This window comes from Polyodon spathula, chromosome 1 (assembly GCF_017654505.1).
Source record: "Polyodon spathula isolate WHYD16114869_AA chromosome 1, ASM1765450v1, whole genome shotgun sequence".
NCBI lineage: Eukaryota > Metazoa > Chordata > Actinopteri > Acipenseriformes > Polyodontidae > Polyodon > Polyodon spathula.
The window spans coordinates 59627395-59643205 of NC_054534.1; the positions used below are offsets into that span (position 1 = coordinate 59627395).

The 15811-nt window shown below is 36.8% G+C and overlaps 1 protein-coding gene across 7 annotated transcripts in view; it reads left to right on the top strand.

The window, feature by feature from the left end:
* The window catches only part of LOC121320352 (pericentriolar material 1 protein-like), a 51705-nt gene that overhangs the window by 11777 nt on the left and 24117 nt on the right, over window positions 1-15811 (top strand). For all 7 annotated transcript variants that reach the window (XR_005950833.1, XM_041258614.1, XM_041258587.1 and 4 more), the window contains exons 8-16: window positions 5304-5413; window positions 5954-6167; window positions 6394-6574; window positions 6956-7135; window positions 8891-9045; window positions 9657-9892; window positions 10160-10293; window positions 10601-10730; window positions 15372-15506. Coding sequence is in view for 6 of the 7 variants with exons in the window: in XM_041258614.1 (XP_041114548.1) it covers window positions 5304-5413; window positions 5954-6167; window positions 6394-6574; window positions 6956-7135; window positions 8891-9045; window positions 9657-9892; window positions 10160-10293; window positions 10601-10730; window positions 15372-15506 (1475 nt within the window). In the remaining variant the exon portion in view is untranslated. The remainder of the gene's footprint in view (window positions 1-5303; window positions 5414-5953; window positions 6168-6393; window positions 6575-6955; window positions 7136-8890; window positions 9046-9656; window positions 9893-10159; window positions 10294-10600; window positions 10731-15371; window positions 15507-15811) is intronic.

A 15811-nucleotide genomic window follows, 5' to 3' on the forward strand; every position in this document is an offset into this window, starting at 1 on the left:
TTTTGAAACCCTTTGTTTTCCATAGTACAGTAGGGACGCAAATCCTTGCGAATAAAATGCACTGTGGACTGGGTTATATTTTTAGCTTGCACTGATGTTGCAGATTATTTTGAACGACTAAAGTTTTTTATTGTAAGTTGTGCATAACGAGTGGTCACACTTCCTTTGCTGTGGCTGTATGTGTAACTCTGATGGTGATGGTGTGCTGTCAATTTGATGATGTTGTTTTAAGTGAAAACTCAGATTGGTTGTGTTCCCTGAATACTTGATTCGAGCCTTGCATATTTTACACACAGCTCGAGTCTTATCAAGAACTTGAGGCGAGTGCTTTACGCAGCTAAAACCAAAATGAATCCACAGACTGGAGCAGGATGAATTTTGGTGTCACCCTCCATAGCTTGATGTGATGGTTAAGAACATTAATAACCCGCCTGAGCTCAGCTTCCTGTGTGCTTGAAGTAACATCCTTAGCTACACATGGTATGTGAGGCTGCTAGGATACATACAAATAAATAATTTAAGTGTTGACACAAATGAATGCACAAACATTGTTTTATATAAAGTTTATATGCATATAAAAAAAATTCAAAATAAAACAATATGGATCACTGTATCTGGTCGTATCGTCAAGAAAAGTATTGCGATGTGTCATGTGTATCGATGTATTGGCACACCCCTGTGTGTGTGTGTATATATATATATATATATATATATATATATATATATATATATATATATATATATATATATATATATATATATATATATATATATATATGTATATATATATATATAATACACACACACACACACACACACACACTGAGTGTACAAAACATTAGGAACACCGTCCTAATATTGAGTTGCACCCCCTTTTGCCCTCAGAACAGCCTCAGTTTGTCAGGGCATGGACTCTACAAGGTGTCGAAAGCGTTCCATAGGGATGCTGGCCCATGTTGACTGCAATGCTTCCCACAGTTGTTAAGTTGGCTGGTAGTGGATCTCTACTCCGAATAGCTAATTTCAATTGGTTTGAGATCTGGTGACTGGGCAGGCCACTGCAGTAAGCTGGATTCACTCATGTTCGTGGAACCATTCCTGGACGGCCCTATCCTTGTGGCATGGGGCATTATCCTGCTGAAAAAATCCATTAGCAGATGGATACACTGCTGCCATGAAGAGATGCACCTGATTAGCAGTGATGTTCATATATCCTGTGGCCTTCAAACGTTGCTCCACTTATATCAAGGGTCCCAATATGTGCTATGAAAACACCCCACAGCATCACACAACCACCAACAGCCTACAATGTTGACACGTGGCATGATGGATGCATGTACTCCTGTGGTTTTCTACATACCTTAGTCCCCCCATCAACGTGAAACTGCAGGAACTGAGATTCATTAGACCAGGCAATGTTTTTCCAATCCTCCAGTGTTTTCGTTCGTTCGCCCACTGCCACCGCAGTTTCTTGTGTTTTGCTGAAAGAAGTGGAACTCTGTTAGGTCGTCGGCTGCCATACCCCATTCATGTCAAGGTACGACGAGTTGTGCATTCTTTTCTGGGTCTTTCGGCACCAATGTTTTACTGGACTGTCAGTTGACTAACTGTAGCCTGTCTGTTGCTCTGCACAATTAGTGTCGGCCTCCTTTGGCCTCTTCCATCAATGAGCCTTTTTCGACCACTGGCCTGCCGTTGGCTGGATGACCTTTGGGTGGTGAACCATCTGTGATACACACGGGAAACTGTTGAGCGTGAAAAACCCAGCAGCTTTGCCGTTCTTGACACGCTCAAACCGGCGCGCCTGACACCTACTACCATACCCCGTTCAAAGGCACGTAAATCTTTTCTTTCCCATTTACCCTCTGAATGGCACACATATACAATCCATGTCTCAATTGTGTCGAGGCTTAAAATTCCTTCTTTAACCTGTCTCCTCTTCATCTACACTGACTGAAGTGGATTTAACAGATTACCTCAATAGGGGATCATAGCTTTCACCTGGATTCACCTTGTCAGTCTGTTACACAGAAAGAGCAGGTGTTCCTAATGTTTTGTACACTCAGTGTGTGTCTGTATATGTGTGTGTGTATATATGTATGTGTGTATATATATATATATATATATATATATATATATATATATATATATATATATATATATATATATATATATATACATACATACATAATGTGTGTGTCTGTATGTATGTATGTGTATATATATATATATATATATATATATATATATATATATATATATATATATATATATATATATACATACACACAGTGGCTTGCAAAAGTATTCAGACCCTTGACCAATTCTCTCACATTACTGAATTACAAATGGTACATTGAAATTTTGTTCTGTTTGATATTTTATTTTTAAACACTGAAACTCAGAATCAGTTATTGTAAGTTGGCATTGGTTTTATATTGGAAATATTTCTAAGAAAAATAAAAAACTGAAATATCTTGCTTGCATAAGTATTCAATCCCTGTGCTGTGGAAGCTCCCAGTTTCCACCGATGAAAGAAATTACCCTAACGAGGGCACAGTTACCTTACCATTGGCCTCCACGTGTGAACCGTTAAAGTTGCTGTTATATTTTCTGGATAAAAACCCCACTGTTGAAGGATCATTGGTAAGGCTGTGAATCTGAAGGAAAATGAAGACCAAAGAGCATTCTATAGAAGTTAGAGATGAAGTAATACAAATGCATAGATTAGGGAAAGGGTACAAAATAATATCCAAGTGTTTGGATATCCCGGTGAGCACAGTTGGATCAGTAATCAGGAAGTGGAAGCTGCATCACACCACCCAGGCAAGAAAAGGCTGTCCCTCAAAACTCGGCGCTCATACAAGAAGGAGACTTGTGAGAGAAGCCACAGAGAGGCCAACAATCACTTTGAAGGATCTACAGAGTTCAGTAGGTGGGAGTGGAGTAATGGTACACCAGTCAATCATATCAAGAGCTCTGCATAACCCTGGGAGGGTGGCAAGAAAGCAGCTGTTACTCAAAAAGTACCATTTGAAAGCACGTCTGGAGTTTGCCAGAAGCATGAGAGTGACCCAGCTGCAATGTGGAAAAAGGTTTTGTGGTTAGATGAGACCAAGATAGAGCTTTTTGGCCAAAACTCAAAGCGCTATGTGTGGTGCAAACCTAACACTGCGCATGCCTCAAGACACACCATCCCTACAGTGGAGTATGGTGGTGGCAGCATCATGTGGTGGGGATGCTTCTCATCAGCAGGGACTGGGCATCTTGTTACAATTGAAGGAATACTGCAAGAGAATCTGCTTCAGTCCACTAAAAAATGGAATCTTGGGAGGAAATTCACCTTTCAGCAGGACAATGATCTCAAGCACAAAACCAAAGCAACATTGGAGTGGCTCAAGAACAAAAAGGTGAATGTCCTACAGTGGCCGTCAAAGTCCTGATCTCAATCCCATTGAGAATCAGTGGCACTATTTGAAAATTGCGGTCCACAAGTGTCGTTCAACCAACGTGAACAAACTTGAGCAAATCTGCCGAGAAGAATGGGCCAAAATCACTCCGACACTGTGCAAAGCTGGTACATGCTTACCCAAAAGACCTAAAGCTGTTATTGCAGCGAAAGGTAGGTATGTAGTAAACACTCCATGAGTAATAAACGAAGTATGAGGCTTTAAGCTGGAATGGGTCAAAGTTTGGTTTCACTGAAGTGGTAAACCTTTGTCTTGCCTGCAACAAATCGCTTGCACACTAGACGAGCAACCTCAAACGTCTGTGAAACAAATCAACATATTTTCATTTGAATATCCTGTATCAAACTTGAGAAACAAACCACCTCTTTTAAAAGCATGACTCAACAGATGCTCCTTTCTGCATTCAGTAAAGAAGCTGATTTGTATGGAATGGATTGTCGTCCATGCCAAACTTCCTTATTCAGATTAATTAATCTTTCTTTATACAATCAGTGGATGCTAGACTAGGTAATGTATGTTTAAATTTTGTATTGCAGGTCTAAAGTTAATTTTATATGACCAGTTCAGTTCATATGTCATCCACAAAATAGTTCATATGTCATCCACAAAGCTTCCAAAAGTGTTTGATAAACATGGAGTAATCATGAAAACAAGCATTCAAATTTTCAAGTTAAGAGCTTGTGATGTTTTTGTTGAAATAAGGGCAAGTGTATTTTGCTTTTATAATAACTGAATATATTTTATTTGATCACCCATCTACTTATCCCACAATTTTGACATGGAGCGGTAGCGATTCCAAATTCCAAGTCACTCTCTTGAATAGAGTGCAGGTGCTTATATGTACATCTGCAAAATTTAACACGTCTTTTTAACGTGCTTCAAGTTAAAAATAAGAGAGCTGTATTGTAAAATAGTATGCAGTTTTGTTTTTCACTTGCAGATGGGAGTGAAAAATGGATACCTCTGTATAAAATTAGGAGATTTCTTTATTTGTTGGTGTTACATGTTGTAAGGAAGCCTTGTCAGGATTGGTACTGGTCAAAACTTATTGTACCTACACTTCACAGATAACAATGCATAATAACAGCGCTGTACACCCGTGCCTGAAACTGGGGAAGGTACAGTATATAATGTGACTGAAAATTTGCAATGCAAGTTTTCTGATGTATATGTGCTAGATGATGATAGCATTGATGAGGGTTTGAAATTTATTGCACAAAAAATACATTTTCTAAAAAGTGATATGCCTATACATGTATTATAATGTTGCCATTGGGGGAAAAAATATGTTATTTATACTTCTATTTATGCTGCCTTTGGAAAAACAAATGTTATAATACTTTGGGCCCTATTTTGCTTTGAGTGAAATAGAAACTTAGTTGATTTTTTTTTTTTGTTTTGTTTTTACACCATTACTATTGTATCTATTCGTTTTAGAAAATGTGCCTCTGCCTTTGTAATCCTTTCTAAATAATGCCATTTGTATTTAATGTTGCATATTTTAAAGCTGTTTCATAAATGTCAATTTGCATTACCATGTTACCAAATGTTTAAGACACTGCTAAAAATGCAAAATGAATCCACCAGCAGTTTGAAAACTGGGGGCGTGTATGGAAAAAGAAGAGGAAAAAAAGTGAAAATCAAGTTGATGATGATGAGATATTATACTATCCTATCTACTTCAGCATGTTTCCTGTCATGTTTTTTCTCTAGTCCAGGTGGATCAGTCTATTGGCTATTTAGACTTGGACCTATTTGATATAATTTGTCATTGTATACTGCGTGTTTGTTTTAAATGTGTGATCAAAATTATTATGCTACTGTCATTTTTAGTTGTTACAGAAACTACTGGAAGTGTCTCTGGACTGAGCATAACATCAGAGTTGAATGATGAGTTAAATGATTTGATTCAGAGATTCCACAACCAGCTACATGACTCCCAGGTAGAGTGTGCATTGTATTTGTAATGTTTTGTCCGTGCAAGAACACTATGTAACACAATTTTTGTTCCTGGGTAGTAAGTGTTATTTCCTAATTGCTTATGCCTCAAAAGTATAGAAAATGGTTATTATTCCCCACAAACTTTGCTTTTGTGACCAGGACAGTGATATCGCTATTTCCAATGGGAAAACGGGCAAATGTGTGTCTCTTCGTTCACATAAAGTCAGAAAAAAACAACATATGAATCCAAATTAACATGTATTATACAAAAGTAATACAAAAATGACTACAAAAGATTTAGAAGCGAGTGGTTTTTCGAGATTTACGATTATGCTGTAAATACAGTATAATCGTAAATCTCGAAAAACTACTCGCTTCTAAATCTTTTTTTTGTGGAATAGCCATTTTCTATACTTGAGGCATAAGCAGTTAGGAAACACTTACTACTTACTACCAAGGAACAAAAAAAAAAAAAAAAAAAAAAGAATTGTTACACTGTGTAATATGGTGTTGAAATACAACGTTTATAAAATTGTTTTTAGGTAAAGGCTGTCCCAGATAACAGACGACAAGCAGAGAGTCTGTCCCTTACCAGAGAGGCTTCCAGAAGCAGAAATTCATCTGTTTCAGAGCAGCTATTGGTAGAGAATGCCCGGCTTGTTAAGCTGAAAGAGCTGCAGGATAAAAAGCACACAATGGATAAAATACTGGAAGAACTGCACACATTGAGAGACCAGACACTAAACAACAGCTCAAGTAAGCTGTCTGTACTTTCTCCTAATTGTTTAATTCATTGCCTGTTTCATTCATTGTTCTATTGCGCTTTTTCAGTCCTAAAATGATTTTAAAAACACATCACACATTCAGGCTTTTTGTGTTAACACATAATTTCTGTAGCTATTTAAGTGCTCAATAATTAAAAATGTTTCTGTGGATGGGCAATTAATTTGTGGATGTCTGACTTCTCTTATGTCTGCATCAGTTACTTCCCGGAGGAGTGTGGGTCGGAGAAGTATAGTTTCAGCTGCTTCAGCACCTGCAGGAACGACTATGTCAGTCAACAGGGCATCAAACAGCCTTTCTACAGCCATCCACCTTGATTCAGAAGCTTCCCAGAATGATAGTGAAGGAGACGATAATGTTAACCCCACAGAGAAACTCCGGTATGGAAAAAATCTATAAGCCAGATGATAATGATTCAGTTGTTTATTGGTAGGTGTACAGCAGACATTTTGTGTATTTGCTTTAGTAGAAAAAGTAGTTTGTCAAAATTAAAGCAGTAGGTACAGCGTGGCGCATCATTTTAGATAATCTAATGCTGAAACTAAATAAACCTTCTGGAAGAAAGACTGTCTACTCAAGGACACTGCTTTGTATATTTGTATAACCTGTTACACAGCAGCTTTGGCATAGATTAAAGGTTGAGAAGCAGTGTCTCAAGTTTGTTTGTTGCTGAAGGATCTAGGTAAACATTTATAAAATGAATTGTTAAAATATATAAATTATTACAAATGAACATGTACTTTTTTTATATATATATTAAGAAAACTGAAGGAGGTTCATAAAAGATTAAATGAGCTGCGTGAGCTGGTCCATTACTATGAACAGACATCAGACATGATAGTGGACACAGTCAATGAAAACAGTAAAGATGAGGATGAAGAAACAGAAGAGTCTATTTTTGATTCTGATCAAGAAAACCCAGAACCAATCACAAACATAAGGTTGGTAAATCTATAATTGTTTTGTTGTTTTTAGGGTTCTGTGATAGTGTTTTGCAGAGTACAGGTGGTGCTCCGACAATGATATGGTTCAAAACAGTTTATTTTCTTTTTTTCTGCTTGAGACTGTTAAAAAATAATGTTGGCTCTGCACAAGTGTGTATTGCCAGTGTATAAACTAAGGGGGTTCAGTCTAATAATAATAAGAAGAACAACAACACCACCACACACGGTCACTTCTGTTGACAGTGAGTGCTCTGAGTGCAGGTGCGATGCAAGGTAATCAGTGCAAGTTGTGTAGTGTAGTCTGGGCTTGATGCTGGCCTGTAGCGACAGCTCCCGGTTCATGTTTACTGTCTAAGTGACAAACACAGATATTTAGTTTCCACAAACAAACAAAGCACTTAACACTTGCGATACTTTTTCCACAGTCCGTTTCCTTTCTCGGTGATTCACATAACCCCTGTGGTAACTAGTTCAGTCACGTCTCCTCCAATCCATGACACACGTCGCGTACCGCTGTAGGGCGATGACTTTGAGCATTGTGACTCCGCCCCCTTCCTGGACGGCTGGCTTCCGACTGACCCTAGAATGAACTGCCAGACCAACTAGTATGGGGCACTCTCTTCCTGTTATACAGCGCCCTCACAGATCGGGAGGGAGATTGACTTGGATTCATTCGCGCTCTGTCACTTGATACCGCTCTTGTAATGCTACACCCCAAATATAGTAATTGGGGTATACAGCAGTTAATACTATGTTGGTGTTCCTCTAAACAAAGTGAAGGAAAACGTCATGTACAGAACAAGTCTCAGTACTACTTGGCTTTCTCACCTATCCTAACACATGAACATTCCACCACTTCTACCTTACTGTGAGTCACCATGATAACTTCTGTTTTGCATTTACATTTTTCTACTGCAAACATGCTTCTAAACTGGTGATACGTGCAGCCTTAGCAAAGTGTCTGAGGAAGATCTTTTTGTGAACTGATACTGTATTTTGATAATGGTTTTAAAAGAAACTGTTTCAATTAGCAGAGGTAAGCCACTGCAGCGAAATGGCCTAATTATGTTTTTGTAACCATATTTGTAATGATCATTAGTAAAGACATTTTAATGCTTACTTGTGAACTGTAGGTATTAAAATGGTAGAAAAAACTTTTCGGGTTTGATTTGAGCGGCATTGCTTGGCGTCACAGTGGGACTATCGGTATTGTCCCGTGCTGATCATATTAAAGCAAATGCAGCAGTACAGATGGCAAAATGCCTCGCTTGCAGCACCGCGCCTGTCTGTTCTGGGCTTTACATAGATTGTATCAGTGTTTGTAAAGTTCATCAGTGTGGCTTATGTTTTAGTATTACTAAAATTTTAATTATACATTTCATTTAACTGACTCGCATGTTTCACTGCGAACCAGATATCTACCTTGATTTTGCACCATTGTTTACAAGCCGTGCCAAAATTTTATTATTTTGAGCAGTTAGCCAGAATGCTTTGCATGCTGCAGGGTTTTGATTTGAAGTAGCTATATCTCCCTAGCATTCCTCCCTAGTTTTTTTTCAGTGCAATAACATTGAGATTGATTATTTCACAACTTGATTTTCCCCATCCACCCTCCATGAATAATGATTTATCATTTTATAAGTGGAGAACTTAAATGTGGACTTCGGGGCTAAGTTATTCCAAGCCAGAGACATATACTGGTTTTAAACCATTTACTAACAATGCCTATTGTACATTTTTATGCCTTTTTAGAAACCCACAAAGAGGCGGAAATTGGGCAGAAGTGAATAGTCTGACAAATGCTCAGTGTGGTACAAATAATAAAGATGGAAGACTGAATACAGATTGCGAGATCAACAACAGATCGGCAGCTAACCTGAGGGGTTTAAACATTCCATCTGTGTTGGGTACGGAGCAATTTGTTAGAAGATTTATGCAAATATACTTAAATGTTTAATTGGGTATTTTTATTTTATTTATTTATTTATTTATAAGAACCTGAATTTTTGAAAATCCATTTATTGGCTTCAGTGCCCTGATTCTCTGATTTATTTATTTGCTGGACATAGTCCCTTTCCAGATAGAACTGGTAACATGCTATTAATAATATAATAATAATAATAATATTAATAATAATAATAATAATAACAATTCTGCTCTGACGTTGGATAGGTAATTTAAACTGGATTTGAGCCTTAACCAAAATGGAGAAGTAATGACTATTGTACCATTATAGAAATTTCAAGTTAAAGCGCTTGCTAAAAATGAAACGAAGTAACCAATTAGTTGTATGCTACTAAAAGGAATTTAGGTTCTACTAGCATGTTGGATGTCTACACACTCGCTGTGTTTCAATCTCAATCTTTTCAACCTTAACTGAGAATTGTTTTGTCTAATCCCATACGTTTTCATCTTCTCAGCTACAGTTGCCTATTTATTTTCATCACTATGCTGCACTACTAGGGGTTTGGTTTAACTTCTCATATAATTTTAACTTGAGTGTTTTCTTTTGTTTCAGAGTGCCAGTACAATCGAGAGAGTGCATTCAATGAGGAAGATGATGATTCTGATGAGGATTACAAAGATGAAGGGCCAGAGGATGAGGAGGATCAGGATGAGGAGGGAAATGAAGGTTCTGTTTCCAGCCAAAGGAGTGATCTTGAAGACGATCCTGAGTTTGTAGAGAAAATCCATAGGCTCCATACTGCTAAGCAGAAACTGAGACAACTACAAGAGCTTGTTGCAATGGTGCAGGCGAGTTGCAATGTTTTCCTCAGCAATACAACCTGTAGTGTCAGTCTTTAGGAATAATACTGTTTGTCCAATTGGGATGAAGCTTGCTAAGATCATTCTTTAGCACACATTATTGAGAGAATCAGAATCTGATATGTGGAAGTCCTTTTTCATCTTCTGTATATTTAACTTGCATGTTTACATGTGCATACACTTAATGTAGGTCATGGTAATCTACCTTTTCGTGTTACTGATGGCTCTAATTTTTTTCTAATTCTAAATATTTAGGACAGTGATGATGATCTAGCCATTTCAAATGCATCCAATGCGATTGAGGAAGATAAGGGAAATCACCAGCCAAATAACACAAGGCCTAATATTCCTAAAACACAGAAGGATGTTGCATTAAAGGAAAAGGCTAGGTAATATCTGCAACAATATATTCAATTTACTTAATTTAGCTAAATTGGTTTTAAACTGTTGTTCGTAGTACAAAGACTATTCTTTTGAAGTATTTCTGTAAGTGATATAAACTTGTGTTTTTTGTTTTGTCTTTTTGGACTGTAAAATGGATTGCCATTTTAATTAATCTTTAATGACTAAACTTTGCAACATATCTCAAATGATCCACAAAGATACATATAGTTAAGCTGTTTATATTGTGAGATTCTATGAAGTAAAGGTGACAACTCCTAAATTTAGTTTTATTGGATTTTGGTTGTTTGACAGGGAGAAGTTGTATGAAGCTAAACTTCATCAGCAACAGGAAGAACTTCAGCAGTTGCATGATGAAAGACAGCGGTTATTGGAAATTCAGGAGAAGATCCAGGACTTGCAGTGGGCTTGTCCCAACTTGCAGGTAGATTTAACTTGCATGTTGGTCTAAATCTTTGTAGTTTTTCTATTCTTAAAAAAAAAGTTAATTCTTATGATTTACAGGTTTTGAAGTAAGCACACTTCCACTAGCAAAATGCAAGTTTGTTTGGTCTGGGACGGGTAGGCCTACATTTCACATATCGTCACGCCCCAGTGACACATCTGTTTTTATTGCTGTTTGCTTTTTTTGGTGCCAAAGGATGCGGGAAGTCAGGGTGCTGGAGTTGTGGTTTTTTTTTTTTGCTTTACCTTATGCCTCTTTTCCACTGTACAACTGAGCTGTGCCAGGACTATACCGAGCCCTAATGATGGGGAGCCTGGATTGTTTTTCCACTACAGAGCCGAGCTACTGACACCACACGCAACGGAAGACAGTTGTTATTAATTAACTCAGTTTGCCAAAAGATATGCAAACAAATGGTTTAGTGACGCATAGTTAGTTCTGTTGAAGTGGGGAAAAAAGGTTTTAAAATTATTTGATCCTGTTTTTAGGATCGTTGTTTTTTTTGTTTGAGTGCTTTAAAAAAAAAAAAAAAAAAAGTTGCGCGAGGGCAACGAGAGCCATAGCTGCATATATGGTACAGCTGTATAGTATTTTGTTTTATTTTTGTAAATAAGTTTAGAATTGTTTAATTTTTGCTTTTTTACCCTTTTATATTAATATAATAAAGGTCAAGGATGAGAAATTTGGTAGAATTTTGTGATTCTACAAATAGCCAGTGGAGAACTACACATTCTGCACCGAGCCCTCATGGGTCGGATGTGCCAGTGGAGAAGAGGTAGTAGTTTATGTATGAGCATGGCAGATCTACACTGCCTGCAATAACATAAATAAACCAAATTTAACATTGCCATGTGGAGGCAGGCATTGAGTGTTTCAATAAGTAGCACCAAGTATTGCCAAGCAAATGGTGGCTGACGGCACATGTTGCGGAGGATGTGTGTGTCCGTCTTCGTCCCTCCTGAGTCAGCGCTGGGGCGGCATCGTTGAGCAGGGTTGAAATAAACAATAACTGGGTTTATCAAATTGGGGAGAAAAAAGAAAAAGATTGCCGATTTCAAATTGCAGTGTGATGACAGAACTTATGTTCTCTGGAGCACCCAACACCACATTTGAAACAGTAAAGAGTATTTTAACTGCTACAATATGTCAATATACCTAGCAATAAATAAGTCATATTGATGTTTATTTTCACGTCAGAGCACCAGTCCGTGTTCATTATATGATTGTTTTAATTTAATTAAACCAAAGTTGTGGAAATAGCGTATTTTAGTGCTTATTCAGTGCTTTGTGTTTCTTTTTGTAGTCGTTACTGTAGAATTAAGTATCGCCAGGCCAGTCAATTTGACCATTTTGGGTTTTAAAATTTAAATTTCCAGAATGTAGTGCCCGTTCATGACTTTTCTTAAATGTATGTTTTAGATATAATGATGGAGTTTGAACCGCATACTTGCAAGAAATTGTAATTATAATGTAATTATAAGCATGTTTACCCAGAAGCACCAAAAACTGGTCACTTTTAACCGGTCATTTCAATACATTTAATTATCAAATATAGCCTATAGTCCTGCCTGTCATTTTCAATACAATCGGTCCTGTGATCAAGTGGTGTCTACCTGTCTGCATTCTTTGAGTGCTTGAAAACATGCCTCTCTGAGTCATAGGTACCCCCCTGTGTGTATCATTGCAGGTTCATTCTCTACTCGGTACACAAAACAGTGCCGATCGGAACAGATGGCAAAAAAAAAAATATTCAGTCAAAGGCTGATCTTATTTGGTGGCCTGTGGCTGTATTTTATAACATTTTGGACCTGGCAGCCATCAGTGTTTATGATTTGTACAAGGAATGTACTGGGGAAAACTGCAGGAGGGACTTCACTTCGGCAAGCACATATCGGTCAGAAAAGGGCAGTACTACAGCTGCTGCACCCACATGCAAGAGAAAACAATGGCAAGTTGCAAAATGCAACGACAACAAGACTTTGGATGTCTGCGCCGGTTGTGGACACGTAGTGTGGATAAATGCTCAGGGAGGGTGGAGAAGCGTGCATTGTGTGTTGACTGCACAGGTTAGAAAGCTGCCAGGTATGTAGGCTAAAATAAATATGTTACGTAAATAGTTTATTGTATTGTAGTTATTTATGTTTTAAAGTAGTTATTTATGTTTTGAAGTAGTGCATTATATACTATTTTTGAAAAAATACCTTTTTTGATATTTTTTTTTTTTTTTACAAACAAATACAATGTTTACTAATTTCGTATGTAGAGACCTGTTACAAAATAGTTACTAGTCGGTATACCGGTTTTTCGGTATTAATATTCTAAACCGCAATTATCGTAATTCAGTTTTACACCAGTTAACGCATTTTTCAACTGCAAACACGCTTCTTCTAAATCAAGCGATGGTACTTGCAGCCTTAGCAAAGTGTCTGAGGACGATCTTTTTGTGAACTGATACTGTATTTTGATAATGGTTTTGAAGGAAATGGTCAACAACACAGAATACATGTTTCAGTTGCTGTGTTGTGATACCCAGAGCTTGCTGCGCTTGGTTGCTGTCTTTCTGACGTCGCACACAGCTTTTAGAGAAACGCCTTCTCCAAACCTTGCAGCATAGCATACATTTCAACGTCCTATATTTACATTTGTTTGGATTATCAATAGTCGGTTTAATGTAATAGATTAACTTTATGGTAAAATTATACATCACTTATCATGGATTTAGTACATTATGTTTGTTTAAATAATTGATTTATTTAATATAGCATTGACAAAGCTGTTCACTGCTTCATTGTATAAAAATATTGTTCGCCTCCGCTAACAAGGTGGCAGCAGTAGTTTTAGTGGTTATTTGCATTACGATTAGCAGGTCACTCGTGATCTTTGTATCGTCCCTTTGGTTCACAGCCGCAGCCAGCCTCCCGCAATAACATTTTAAAGCTGTGCTGGACTATGCAGAATCTACACAGATTTATGTGAGTGGAGTTGAGTGGCGTCTACAGTGCATCTCTGAGATACTGTGCATAACTGCGGAAATCTGCGCTATAAGAACACAACCAATGTCTCATATAAAACTAGCACAGACCCACGACTGCAGCATGATAGCCTACTTATTATCAACGTAGTTTTGTTTAAACAAGTTGTAACAGTATTCCAATTTTCTTAAGTGAAGAAATCTTTTTTTTTTTTTTTTTCCCCAAACTCCATGTGTAATAATCATTGGAAGCTTACTTGTGCAGTGTCGTAAGTGTAAATCCAATAACATGTTTTAGTATTAAAATACATCTTTTTTGCTATACATATTTTATTTATCCGGTTGAAAAAATAAACATCTCCCCTTTGCTCTTCAATCATTTCCCAGTTTTATTTGCCATCAGCTATACAAAGTATTTATTTAATTTTATACATTAAAATGTTATTAAACTACAGCAGCATGTTATTTTGAGCAAATAGATCTTAATACTCGTGTATTATAACATTGACAGTGTACAACTTTAGTGATTTTTTTTTTTTTTTTTTTTTTTTTTTATTATTCTGATAGTTATAAAAGAAACGTACCAAGTTATTTGGCATAGTAAAATACTAAATTCCAAATGTTTTAAATCATTCCATGAAAGTGTGTTTTTTGTTGGTTTTATTTTTGTGAATAACGGTAATTTTAAGTGATTTACATTAGTCTTTCTTCTTCTGAGCCTTTATTTGATAACTTGCAAGATGTACTGTATACCGTGATGTTAAGGTTTTTTAATGGTTCTCATACTTCGAAAATTTTATACCGTCCCATCCCTAACTGCAGTAATATTATGCAGTGGAATTTATACAACTGTTCAGTTTGTGACTAGCTATTAATGAAATGTGTCTCATAGTATTATATAATAAAATCTGCTTTTTAGAACCAAAGATTTAATAAACAGTACTATTTGTAATTTACTATTAAAAAATAAATCGGTACATTTCAGTGTACTGAACTGTACATGAGGGGATGAGAGAGAGAAAATTTCTTATGCGCATGACTTACCGTCTCATGGCCACAAAATAGTAAGACATGCACACAAGATATGTTTTTTTCTCATGTCCCCACCCATGCTCTGTAGGATTGTCTGCCTTCGAAGTGACAAATACCACATTTTAGGTTAACAGTCAAGGGGGAGACATACTTAGAAATGAGTTCCTCACTGAAACACGGTTTAGATCTTTGACCTGTTCAATGGTCTCAGTTAATGCATTTTTACATGTTTTAATATGTGCTTGTTTTTGCAGTTTCTCTTGTTCCCTTATTTAATATATTAAACACAAACTGCATTTTTTGTGAACTATAAGTAAACATTATACTGATCCAGTAGAATATGTGAGGCAGTGTTTTTTTTTCCGTCCATTTGCTAGTGTTGACAGAACATTTTAAATGTTATTACTTTTACTGCTAGTATAACTGTACAGTACATCCTTTTGAACACAAATTTAAACTATTTGTTCTTTTTGACTGACTTGTGTCATTTCAGCCTTTCTCTACTACATGTACATTCTTGTTTCCTGAAAGTGTAAACTTTAAGAATAAACATGATTTTAAAAAAATGGTTTGCTTTGAATGTGTACACATTTAACGATCCTTCATATCTTCTCCAGTTGTCTGTGTCTAGTACAACGAGTCAATCTGTAGTAAAAAAGCTGCCCTCTGCTACATCAACTCCTGCTGTCACTGAAGATGGAGTATCAAAACCAGTGCAAGAACCTGAAGAAGATTCACCCCCGGATAATGAGGTGATGCACTGCTACCTTTTTTCTGATTTTTTTTTGTAGACACTAGGATAGAAATACAACTCCCATTTCATAACATCCTCTCCTGTTTTTGCTATGAGTTTAAAAAGACATATCTGAGATTGTTACCTATATACTGTGGCTAATCAAGCTCAATTAAAACTTGCAATTTCCATCCATGGATACTGCTTCTGTGTTGTAGGAGTGCATGGTATTAGCTAGCAGCCATGGCCAATATTTAAAGCCATATATCAACTGGAAGTATAGATCCAGCTTTTGTTAAAATAAGAGTACTAAAAAAGGCATGC